This window comes from Cydia splendana, chromosome 16 (assembly GCF_910591565.1).
Source record: "Cydia splendana chromosome 16, ilCydSple1.2, whole genome shotgun sequence".
Lineage (NCBI taxonomy): Eukaryota > Metazoa > Arthropoda > Insecta > Lepidoptera > Tortricidae > Cydia > Cydia splendana.
The window spans coordinates 7,296,572-7,309,598 of NC_085975.1; the positions used below are offsets into that span (position 1 = coordinate 7,296,572).

The 13,027-nt window shown below is 39.4% G+C and overlaps 1 protein-coding gene across 5 annotated transcripts in view; it reads right to left on the reverse strand.

Annotated features, from left to right (window-relative positions):
- LOC134798165 (uncharacterized) overlaps nucleotides 1-13,027 on the reverse strand; it is a 39,560-nt gene that overhangs the window by 14,514 nt on the left and 12,019 nt on the right. For 2 of the 5 annotated variants that reach the window (XM_063770505.1, XM_063770506.1), the window contains exons 2-17: nucleotides 12,450-12,563; nucleotides 10,123-10,208; nucleotides 9,752-10,010; nucleotides 9,328-9,609; nucleotides 9,113-9,245; nucleotides 8,888-9,030; nucleotides 8,500-8,704; nucleotides 8,146-8,258; nucleotides 7,631-7,702; nucleotides 5,369-6,103; nucleotides 4,930-5,020; nucleotides 4,741-4,847; nucleotides 4,371-4,656; nucleotides 3,852-4,012; nucleotides 3,303-3,481; nucleotides 1,974-2,113 (exon numbers count right to left, since the gene is read on the reverse strand). In XM_063770505.1, coding sequence (XP_063626575.1) covers nucleotides 1,974-2,113; nucleotides 3,303-3,481; nucleotides 3,852-4,012; nucleotides 4,371-4,656; nucleotides 4,741-4,847; nucleotides 4,930-5,020; nucleotides 5,369-6,103; nucleotides 7,631-7,702; nucleotides 8,146-8,258; nucleotides 8,500-8,704; nucleotides 8,888-9,030; nucleotides 9,113-9,245; nucleotides 9,328-9,609; nucleotides 9,752-10,010; nucleotides 10,123-10,208; nucleotides 12,450-12,516 — 3,059 coding nt within the window. In that variant the 5' untranslated portion in view covers nucleotides 12,517-12,563. The remainder of the gene's footprint in view (nucleotides 1-1,973; nucleotides 2,114-3,302; nucleotides 3,482-3,851; nucleotides 4,013-4,370; nucleotides 4,657-4,740; nucleotides 4,848-4,929; nucleotides 5,021-5,368; nucleotides 6,104-7,630; nucleotides 7,703-8,145; nucleotides 8,259-8,499; nucleotides 8,705-8,887; nucleotides 9,031-9,112; nucleotides 9,246-9,327; nucleotides 9,610-9,751; nucleotides 10,011-10,122; nucleotides 10,209-12,449; nucleotides 12,564-13,027) is intronic. The other 3 variants (XM_063770507.1, XM_063770508.1, XM_063770509.1) reach the window with 3 other exon arrangements.

Genomic DNA, 13,027 nt, shown 5'->3' on the forward strand with positions numbered 1-13,027 from the left:
CTAAGGTTAGTACGAGAGAGATGCATAGGAAGTAAGTTACACACATGCTAGCGAATATATTAATGTCAAACTCGTGGTAAGCTGGTAAGGCTACTGATCGGGGGTTAGGGTTAGGAGTTAAGGGGTCAGGGATTAAGGGGTCGGGGAATGGCGGTTGAAGGGTTGCTGGTTCAGGATCGAGGGGTTCCTGGATCAGGGGTTGATGTGCTTTGAGGTTGAGTGATCACACTAAGGTTAGTACGAGAGAGATGCATAGGAAGTAAGTTACACACATGCTAGCGAATATATTAATGTCAAACTCGTGGTAAGCTGGTAAGGCTACTGATCGGGGGTTAGGGTTAGGAGTTAAGGGGTCAGGGATTAAGGGGTCGGGGAATGGCGGTTGAAGGGTTGCTGGTTCAGGATCGAGGGGTTCCTGGATCAGGGGTTGATGTGCTTTGAGGTTGAGTGATCGGGGGGCTGAGGGATTGGGTCAGTGGCGGGGCGGGCGGATGGATTTAGTTGACAGGAATTATAATTTCCCAGACGGACTCGAGAAAATTCCTGATTACATATTTACTAAAGTAATAGGTACACGAATTTAGTGTTAAACATGATCTTGTTTTTCATTCATGCGTCGCGCTCTTAACAATGCGTTAAAACTAAAAATGGAAAAATAAAAACTTTTTACAAAAAAAATTAAACGACTTCAAAAAGGATGAAATAAAATATTATTCTTTTTTATGTCTATGCGTTACCAACTGATATGTTTGAAGTCGGTGCCAAGCCAAGTAGTAACAATACCAGTCAAAAATAATCAGCTGTATGGCTATAAATCCCATTAGAACTGTACTAATAACTATTATAAATGTGTAAAGAATTCTGTCTGCCTCTTTGTCGCCTTTTCATGGCTAAACAACTGAACCGCTTTAGGTGAAATTTGGCAAGAAGGTAAATTCCTTGAATTGTTTTATATTTTGAAATGTAGTCCTCTAGATAAGGGACGGGAAATAACTCAGTCCCAATCCCACACTTGCGTGCTATAGACTGTTCGAGCATTAGTAAGAAATGCTCTTTAAAAAATACGACGGCAAAAAAATGCATTTATATTTACACCAATGTGCCGACAAACATTGTACGGACTGCGCCAAGAAGGTTTGATCGTGTGTTCTGAGGTGTGTTCTTAGGTCCAGTCGACGTCAATGATATGTTTACACTTTTGCACCTTACTCCTATGTAATAAGGCGAAAAGTGTAAACATATTTTTAACGTCGACTGTACCTACAGAAAGTACGTTCATTTTCGTCGTGTAAGGCAATCCAACGTAGGTAAATCCTTATCGAATCGCACCAAAGTCATGGTATCCTTCAAAATTTGGCTTGGCACCGACTTCAAACATATCAGTTGGTAACACGCATAGACATAAAAAAGGATAATATTTTATTTCATCCTTTTTGAAGTCGGTTTAATTTTTTTTGTAAAATTTTTTTATTACCCTTACGTTTGTACGTTTTTAGGTAGGTACTGAACCCTAAAAACCATCTTCCAGAAATCCGATCTAGGTAGGTAGTACGGAATAATGACCAAAATATCGCATATAGGGTATGCAAATCAGTTATTTTTTGTATGGAAATATTCGGTTTTTAACCGAAACCGCGGTTATTTCCATAAGTACAAAAAATAACCGATTTGCATTCCTTAATCGCATACCTACCTGCTTTTAGTCGATTAAAATAGTAATTGCTCAAGTCAGGAAATGGAATCCATATAAATTGTATGGCCGTACACGGTGTTTTATTCATGGTTTTATGCGTTTCTTGCGCGTGTTTTGTCGCTGATTAATTGAATCCGATCATAGGCAACACCGGAATTCGCAAACATACTCGTAGGTATTAAGTAAGAGCCGTTACTTTCAACAAGAATTCTCTTGTAATAATAATGTAACCTATGTCATGTAATCAAACCAGACACTATCACAAAGAACACCAACTCACCCGGCCCCGATGTAGTTGGACGTCACCACCGCCTCCGCGGGACCTCGAAACAGGCATGTCAAGTTGAAGCGTTTGTCGCGCGACGTCTGGACGTTGTCACTGAATTGCACTACTACGATGTTTGTCATTGTGTCGCCGTACTACAAAAAGGGGGTGTTTTAGTGGATCGAATGAATTAGGTAGACATTTGCCTACATTGGTTAGTGTTAAAAAATCTAGGTAGCACATGGTCTGAGGATTCGAAATAGAAATAGATACATAAATTATGAACATGTATTTAATATAGGCTTATGCATATGCATAATAAGATATTAATTTTCATTAACTCAAACATCAGATCTAAAGCGTCACTGGCAATGAAGAAAATAATCGTACAAACACTTACATACTACGTACCTACTTTTATAATATCTAGGTCTTATAGCCTACATTAGTATAAGAAAGCAACAACAGTTTGAACTGCAATCTCAAATAGATAGAGTTAGACCATGACTAGTCTGCAACGATTTTGATAGCACACGCAGTGCAAGTGTTATTTATACGTCACAATTTCATAGATGTTTGACGTTTAAAATAACACTTGCACTGCGTGTGCTATCAAAATTGATTCAAACTTATCTTGATCTAACTCTAAATAAGTGAGACATGAAACATAAAGAACAACTTGTAGACAAACTTTGAAACAATTATTTTTTAATACAGTTGCTCACAAAGTGCTACTTTACGTAGCTGTTTAGCGTGCGGAAAGTTGGTTATGTCGAACTAGTGCTTTTTACTTTTCCAATTTTTTTAAATTTATACTTGTTCCAATTCACGACTACTTATTGATGAGTGTTAATATTAGTTTCCTTTAAACGTCGTAATCAGCATAAAAACCTACTGTTAATGTAAGAATATGAAAAATATACATATTTCATATTTTAATACTTATCTCTTCATCATTATAACACGTTTATTTTTTAATATTGAATATTGAAAATTCCGTTCTTAATAAGGTGTCTGAATGGAACGGAATAGCTGCCAAACGCCCATAGATATAATATACTTAAAGACGACGTCTAAGCGAGCTGTCACTGTTACCACTTTTGTTTAGTGTACGATTAACAATGTTTTACTTATTTTTTCGCAACTGTATTAAAAAACGTCGTTCGATACACGTGCGGAAATGTCATTCTTCACTCGTCCCGAGTCTTCCCACTCGCCTGCGGCTCGTGGCAAGATATCTCGGTACTCGTGAAGTAATGACATACCTTCCGCACTAGCATCGAAATGTACTATTTATTAACGCATCTAGAGAATAAGAGATATGTAAACTAGGTAAGTACTTACACGCTGCGTGCCACATTCCGGATACCCATGTGCTCCAGTGATGCGCAAGACATTGGACTGACCACCATTCCCTCTGAAGAAGCAGCGATCATAGAATCCGTACGTGTACATTCGTCCGAAGAACCCTTCAGGAAGGCGGAGAGTGAACTCCATGCCATCTTCATTGCACACTTGCGATACTTCAAACAAAAGACAAACGTTAAGTTACATTTTTACATTCATACGCATGGAATGTGTCTGCATTCAGTTCAATAAAAGTCTGCTAAAAATATCTCTTAGAATATATTTTTGTTTATTTTCAGACCAGGATTATTCCGTGGAAGAGTTTCATATGATCGGAAATTTGGCACGCAGTTAAGGCATAGACTTAGGTACTTATATTAAATACCAGTAGCAAAAAAGACGGTAGGTATGCACCTCTATATTATATAATATTATACAACTTCCTGTAAATTATTAGATTATCTTTATTTCGAAGCATTGCCCGAAACTAAAGTGGCAAACATTTGCGTTGTTCAGGTTTCTGACCTTACAATTTTAGGAACTTACCATCCAAGCAGTCATCAGCCATACGTCCAAGCGCTCTCTCATAAAAATCATACTCATTGGCCGTGTTATCAAAATGCGCCGGATTGGCGGCGTCTAGTTCTCGCGTGTCCCGGTCGCTGAGCTCGCAGTTGTCGCGAGGTTCGCTTCCGTAGGGCACATCTCTGAAAATATCGTAAGAATTGAGGCTTTTGTTGTAACATGATAACGATCAAGGCCTGTCCTGTTAGATGGTTTATTTATATGATGCCAATCGTTTGCGCCGTATCGAACGAAACGGTAATATCTCTCTATGACTCTTCCACATTAGTGCGACAGATATCAGACGTTTTACGTGCTGTTATTTATTTACTTATTTTATAAGCCGTAAATGGGATCTGATCTAAGTCATTTTTGGAGTTGTTGTTAGGTTGTCCCAAGCAGAAAAAATAATACGTCCTATTAGCCTAATTGTAGGTTTACCTTTATTAGAAACAGGTATAAGAAAGAAATCTTAAAAGTATTATTTTTATATTTAAGTACCTGTAATTGAACGCCCGACATATGAAATCCCTCGCTTCAATACATTCCCTCTGACAGTGCGCCAACGAATGCGCAGTCGTGAATCTCCTCACGAATCTGCGCTGCATGCGTTGCCGTCCAACTTGTCTGAAGCTGTCCTCCTCACAACGGGAGCCTTGCCACGGCCTGTGGCCTACTGGAGGCCCGCCTACTGGGGCTCCTCCTAGTGGGTTACCGATGGGGATGCCTACTGGTCCAACCGGTGCGATAGGTCCGTCTGGCTCGTATCCTCCATAACTGGGTCCACCTTAAAAATGTGTGTCATAATTGAACTAAATATGAATAGGTATCTCAATAGGTACTATAAGTTAAAAAAATTTACTCAATTTACCAATTGGTCTGTTGACGCCAGGAGGATAGGTGTCGCGGTAACCTCCGGGTCGATCCACAGGCCGTCGTACAGGATAAATTGGTCTAGGTTCAACACCTACCGGATACCTGTAGATTGTAACAAGCGGGATAAGTAAGATGCAGTGTGTTTTATTCTCATGGCGATGATTTTTGTCATTTGTCTGTTTACCTATCAGCGCCTGGACGGACGCCTCTGTCTGGATAACGGTCTCCTGCTGGATAATCAGAACCACCATAATAACCGCCACGGCTATAGCCTCCTATAAAATCATGAACAACAACTTAGGTGAATATTAGGAACACTAGCAATTTAGAATAGTTAGTGGCAGATTTTAAGTTTAATTTTATTCGTAGGCACCTATACATATCATAATAATATTGCCGGTACATAATTCTTTTAGGGCATGTTTAGGTATACCGACAGGTTTCTCACAGCGAAGAATCGATTGATCTAGAGATTTTTAGGTTAACAAACAATATTACCGTTTTTGATGTTATTCTAAATTATTAAATAATTTCAACTTATACTTTAGGGTGAGAAAAGCTAGACAGAGTAAGTATTTAGAATTTAATTTAATGTGTAAGGTGTGTAAGGAATTTGTGCTTACCAGGATAAGACGATCCGGTCGGCGGATACTTGTCATACAGATCCGGGTAACGGTCCCCGCCGAGCGGTACCGGGTCCCGGTTCACTCCCACGGGATACCGGCTGCCGTACGGGTACCGTCCCCAGTCGCTAGTGCTGGGATATCTGTCCTGATCGAATCTGTCAGGATACCGGTTCCATCCGGGTCTGGAGGGGTATCTACCGCGGATCGGGTATCTGTCAGCTGGATACCGATCGACGGGGTATCTGTCAGGGTAGGCGTCAATAGGGTATCTGCTTACAGGGTAGCGCTCTTGGGGTGGGTAACGGCCTATATCGTTAGTAATTGGATAGTCGAAGGGAATTCTGTTTGATCCGGGATATGGTAGGGAGTCGCTGGGAGGGTACCTGTCGCGTGTGGGGTATCTATCAACACCTGGGTATCCAGGACGGTATCTATCAGCTCCTGGAGGATAACGGTCAATAGCTGGATACCGATCTGAGCTAGGATATCTGTCTATTGGGTATCTATCGGCAGGACTGAAGCCTATTCCAGGGGGGTATCTGTCATCGGGGTATCTATCGTCAGGGTAGCGGTCGTAGCCCGGGTTGTATCGGTCCGGGTAGTCGGGCCCGGCGGGGTAGCGGTCGTCGGGGTAGCGATCGGGTCTGCCGTACCGCTCGTCGTCCGAGTAGCTGTCGTCGGGGTACCGGTCGCGGTCGCGGTCACGGTCGCGGTCGCGGTCACCGCTACCTCCTTGAATAACCAATGTGAATTAGTAAAGTAAAAATATGTAGATACATCCAAATCCACTTAAAATAATTAACATGCACACAAAGCTGGGTAAACAGTTTAAAAATAAATTCTACAAGCTAATTATAAACCAAACAGTGGCTTTATCTACAGAGTTTATCAAGCAACTACGACTGTTTTAAATATTTATTGAACAAACAAAGTCACATGTACCAAAGGATTGATTGCATATTGCGACAGTATTGTTCCAACAGATATTCGCAGACAGGAACAATACCTTTGATTGAAATAAAAGGGAAACAAACTACATCAAAACATGCTAATTAATTTACACTTAATTACCGGAATGAAGGATAAAATAATATTTATTAAAGTAAATAAATTACACAATAAACACAATTTTGAAATACGAACGAATCAAAATTCACAATAATTATTTAAGTCTTCGTCAAATAGGCCAGTCAAATTAGATTTTTTCCAGGAATTAATTCCCAGCAAGCTAGAAATCGTCTTAATACCTTCATTTGATTCTAAATTAGTTTGCTCCATTCTAGGATTTGTGGATTTTTTTTACTGTTTCAGTTTTTTGCTTGTAGCTCAAAAACGGTAGGTACGTCCGACGGAAAATTTGCTCTAAACATGATAAAAATTGACATCTGAGGATCCCAAAAATACCTGTAAGTATATGAATTAGTAGTCAAAGAATGTAAAAAATGGCCGCCACTTTGAATTTCTTTTTTTTTGTAAAATTTTGTTAAAATGCGTAATTTTTTTTCACCGTGTCTGATCCACAACAACCTTGCTGGTAGTGACATTGTAATTGATGGTGGGTTCCTTCTACATCGAGTGGTTTTGTCAATCCAAGGTAAAATGTATCTCCCAAGGCTCCCAAAATGTATCCACACCTGGGATGGAGCAAACTCTGATTATACGGACTTAGGACCAAATGAAGGTATTAAAATGATTTCCAGCTTGCTGGGAATTAATTCCTCAAAACGATTTCTTTGGATCTAATTTGACTGGCCTAAAATAGATTAGGCTTCTAGAGATTATACTATAAACTACTGACTAGACAGTTGCTACTGCTACTACACTGGCACTACACTGGATGCGTAGACACCTAAAGCCTGCTACTAAAATGAGATGATCTAAAATATACAAACTAACTACAACTAAAAACTACAAGTTATTTCACCAAATGAGGCATGTTCCAGAGCGTAAGTTACTTTTAGCATTCAATTCGAACAGAAAGCGTTAAAAATTCTGACCACTTGTTAGGTCGTTATGTTTTTATAAGGAGGTTACTAAGACCCAGTTGCACCAACCTAAATTCATACGGTGACAGACGGTTTTCATGCAATCGACCCTAAGTGAATAATATTCGAAATGATTGATAAAAGGTAACTTAACGTCTCAGTACAATGAAGCCTCATAGAATAATATATAATAATAAAATTCTATAAACACAGATGATCTAAATGATGACATGCGAATACAGAAGCCACAGGTGTACCATGCACTATTCCGAACCTGTAGTAGAGGGTCGACCCCACGGTGCCTGCGATCCGCCGCTAGCATCAGCCTCACCACTCACTAGCTGGTCTGTTTCCCCACACAAATTACGATTTAAACAATTACACGAAAAAACGTGACACAAATTGAAAAGCGGTCATGAAAATATCGATATCTTTCAACTAGTTTATCACCTGCCATTATCTGATCTTATTGTTTTTGTCACCTACTTTTGTAACACAATTGTGTTATTTTGTAATGTAACGACTTGTTACAGAAGAATAACATCAGAGCTTTTACCATATCGGGCAATTTAAACTCATATAAGGTCGTATTCTATTTCTAGAGCGTAGATGGGTTCAATGTCGCCACAATGTCGCCACAATGTCGCAGACCACGTGCCTTAGCAATCGACCACTTATACCTTTGAGGACAGTAGCACTCGTAAACTGCGTCTATTGAGTATCCAATTGAAACTGTCAAGTGGTTATTGATCTCTTCCGTTACTCTCGTTTAAAATAGGCTATACTTACGCATTAGATTCTCGTAGTAATCAAAATCGGGATCGTAAAGTAGCCTCATCCCATCCTTTTGGTTATAACGACTGAGACGACATGTCCTGGCGCGATCGCTGTATACCGCCGATCTGTAATAAACAGTATAAAAATAAATTTGTGTGTCATCCAATATCGGACAATGAACTGAAATGTGTTATCGAGACGTTTGGAGCGAATTTGTTTGACATGGACATTCGCATGTTTTGAAATGGATATTAAGTACTTTGTAAGTGAAGAATAGGTTTCTTAAATATTGTATCTGGGACTATTTATTTGGGACACGTATGACAAGATTAATGAGAATAAGACTACGTTTTGACAGTTGTTTACCTGCATTGGAAGCTGGTTTGTCTAAGGCACTCGTCGAGGCACTCGCTCAGGGACCGTCCAGTAATCTCCGAATGGAACTCTCCGGTGATCCGGCTGTTCCGGTAGCGCTGGAAGGCTGTGTCCGGCCGCCGGCCCGGAGAGAACAGGTGTGACGTCACGCTGTTGTCCGGGTACTCCGTGCCGCGAGCTGTCACCCGATGAGAAACTGATCATAATTGTGAGAAAAACCTTATTTCGACTTCATGCATCACAGTCACCTTCAAATAAATTGTTAGCTTAGTCAGTTCATTAGTTCTGGAATAAGTACCAATGTCTTAGTTTGAAAACAAATGAGTTAGGTATCTGTTGTTAGCCTAAACGTTAAGATAATAAAACAAAAGAAACTCACGATTGTCGAGACAAACAAGATCATAAAAGTGATGGGTGGGTGATGCACTGACGGTCACGTCGTCCTTTTGAGAGACGGAATCTTCTTCGGAAAGCACACATTGGCGTGTCATTGCGTCATGCTCAATAGATCGGCAGAAATATCTGAAAATTACAATAAAATAAACACGATCAGACAGCCATATATGGGATAATTGTATTTATCTTGTACAAAGAGTACACTTACTTTTCCGCACGAACGCACATAGATTGGCATTCGTCCAAGGTCATATTGGAGAAAACGTCAGCTTCGAAAGGACCTCCGAGACGTTTATTTTCTTCCTTAATGAATACTGCGAGGCCGTCACATCTCCTTTCCGCTAAAAGATAATATTTAAAGATTAGTTTGAAATCAAATTGAAAAAATAAAATAAAATTTCAAAAAACTAAGTAGTTACATACCGTTAAGACAAGTATTTTCCAAATAATCTGCATTATGGTCATCTTCCAAAAGTTCGGGATGGGTCCTTCTAGTGAATCTACTAAGAGAACAGGTCCTCAAAGCAGAGTCATACGTCGCAGAGCGGCACACAAAGCTGAACTCCCCTAAGCATTTATCTTCACACTCCGTTCTGTTGGCGACCATGATCTCCTTGAGGTCTGATGATGGGAGTTTTAACCGCTTTCTCGCATGCCTCTCGAAGACGTAGCGGCGGGAGGGACATTCTCGTTCCGGACGGTTTGCTATAAGAAAAAACTATACATGAGAAAAATGCTTCCGAAACTATTAGTTCAAGAGACCCACTTCCGAACAATTTAACTGTCTTAAATCTCAGATAGTTGTCTACAAGATCTATGCGAATATGTAATGTTTGGCAGGTCTCACATGTTAGGCAGATTTCGTTGAAATGAACGCTGTTGGGCACGATCATAAGAGTGCCAATGCCTTCGGGAGCAGCTTGCTCTCTCGTCAAATAGCACGTTGACTCTTCATACTCCGGCTCAGGACTGAAAGCCGCAATACGCGCTCCAGGTTGGAAATCGATGGAATTGCATGTCCTGACTAAACTGTTTCCAGATCTATCTCGTAAACATAAATCCTGGCATTTTTCCAGCACACGGAAAGGCGGGGCAGTTTCACGTACCTGAGAAACAATAGTTTCCATTAGCATCTAAGCGTTAAGTTAGAATCAGGTTTTGTTGTAATTGTATTAGAGCATTGTATAGGAATATTTTAAAGTGGAAATGTATACTTACGACATCATCGTCGAATCCGTGAAGTTGTTGATTGGGAAGGCGTTCGTACATCACTCTTCCCATTCCTTGGTTACATGTTGTTTGAGCTGAAACATAAAAATTATATCGTAGTTAACGTATATTTGCTAACTAAATTATGCAATGCACTCTAATCGTTATGTTGTCTATCTGACCTCATAAATCAATATAGCTACAGTTGTAAATATTGTTAACGTTATTGTGATCTTTCAATTACCGTGGTGTGAATATGACAAAATGACGTCAAATTCAGAGGGTGTGTCTCCGTTCAATGATGGCCAAGGGGACAAACCTACCTGCTGTTTGCTATTACCTACATATACGAGTAGATATGAAGAAAATATAAGAAACATATTAGAAACTACAAATGTAATCATAACCCATAGAGAATAAGTAAGCATTAGAATACTCATTCCATAGGTACATAATATCTGGGAGACCAAGCTTCGCTCGGAAAACATATAAAAACTCCCAGAGATAAGACCTATAAGCTAGATCGATTTTTCGCCCCCGAAAATCCCCATATAGTTCCATCGAAATCGTTAGAGCCTTTTCCGAGATCCCCGAAATACAGGGTGGAAAAATCGAGTGCCACATGGATGGCAACTACCTTAAATATTGTAAATAGCACATTTTGTGTAAAGGAGACTTTCCTTTGTTTTTAAAAACAATAAATTCTGCATTTATGGATTTATGAAAAATCGCTTGCCTCAGTCGGGACTCGAACCGTAAATGTGCTATTTACAATATTTAAGGTAGTTGCCATCCATGTGGCACTCGATTTTTCCACACTGTATATAAATTGCTCGTTTAAAGGTATAAGATTAGCCTCCGCGGAGACACAAACTTTTTGTACAAATTTTTGTACATATTTTTCCATATGTAATATATTTTTCACCTCAGCAGCTCGAACAAGGGTACTTTGCTTCTTAAAAACAGTGAGCAAAATGCGATTTTGCTCACTGAGTCATTTTGTCTCACTCAGTGAGCAAAATCGCATTTTGCTCACTGATTGTGTCTCACTCAGTGAGCAAAATGCGATTTTGCTCACTGAGTGAGACAAAATGACATTCAAGTGACCTTTATAGTCATTTCAACATGCGGGGTCTAATACAAGTTCGATATACTTGAGTTCTATTATCTCTGTCCCTCTAGGTATGTTCTCACTGCTTAGGGGTCATCCATTAATTACGTCACACGAATTTCTAGGTTTTTTGACCCCTCCCCCCCCCCCTTGTCACATTTGGTCACATTTGGCAAACCCCTCCCCCCTAGTGTGACGTCACATTTTTTCTACGAAATCGCCAAATCGAATTAAGTAAGTACCTAAGTATTATTAATATTTTATCAAAATATTTTTGACGATATAAATATTAGTAATTTTATAACCCAAAACTGCTTAGGAAAGAAAATTAAAAGAATAAAAACGATTATCGTTTTAAAAACTTGTTATTTAAATGTACAGCGAATAAAATAATTAAAAAAAAATTTTGGGTTACTGATGAAGTTAAAGTGACGTCACAAAGTTTGTGTCTCCCCCCTCCCCCATGTCACAATATGTCACATTTTCTTGACCCCCTCCCTCCCCCTAAACGTGTGACGTAATTAATGGATGACCCCTTAGGGTGAAAAATTTTGTGTACTACACGAGATCAAAGTTATTTACATCTCGTGCGCTTTTGAATCCCTTACTACGCTCAAGATTCTAAATTAGATTCACTCGCTACGCTCGTGAATCTATTATAGAATCTTTCGCTTGCACGGGACTCAAAATAAACACTCGAAGAAATATCAAACTTTGATCTCTTGTTGTACAAATAACTATTGAACTTTTATTTTGATCACCCTAAGCTTACTTATTACTTTTCTCTATGTCACTTGAAGTAATGCCATTTCATGAACTCATACAACTGTATATCTTTGATAAAATACTTAGCAGATTAACTGATCTTTACTTTATCTAGGAACTTATAAGTATTTACCTATCGATCAACATTTTTTCATTTGCTAAAACATAATTAGAAGGAGATGTAACACTTTAAACTCTCGCGTTTTGTACACATATTTAATTAAACAAACGGGTCTACCGCGATATAATTTCATTGTTTTTACCTTAAATTCCGACGTTTCACCACAGCTGGTGCAACTCGGCTGAAACGTCGGAATTTAAGGTAAAAACAATGAAATTATATCGCGGTAGACCCGTTTGTGTAATTAAATAGAAGGAGATGTGTTTTTTTCGGTCCCACTCAATGTGATAGAGGGACAGGACATGCGTCAGTTTATGCATGTAAATGAGTAATGTATACCGTTAGCCATGGTGAGCATGGTGAGCGCGGTGAAGGCGTGCATGACGCTCGCCCCTCGCGGCTTCATCTTCCTGCTGCTGACTGACCCTCGTCACCGACCGCTCATATGGCCACCTGGAACCAAATCGGTGCGTTTCAACATTCACAAGGGACTAAATAACTACAAGATGGATCTCTTAGTTATGTAAGGGGAAAGTAGCATGAATGAGCCAAGTTTTGAAAGAGCCAATGAGAGCCATAAAGATCCGCTAACCAATGCAAGTAGCTTCATAATCTGGTTCCTTAATGCCACTTTATCCCTATTAAATGTATTTTGTAAACGCAAACACCTTGTTCAGCAACATAACAACGCAAATATAGTAAACGCGCACGGAATCAAAATTTGAATATCTACTTAATACGAAAAGCTTTTGTTTTCGTAGGTACCTATCATTATTATAGGTATAATAAATCTTCATTAACTCATCCTTTATAGTTTTTTGTACACTCTCAAATCATAAGGTTATGGGCCCAGCGCGCTTACATTTAGAGATAAATTCAAAGAAGTTAACTTGATATTGCATAGCTGCATTGCGAAA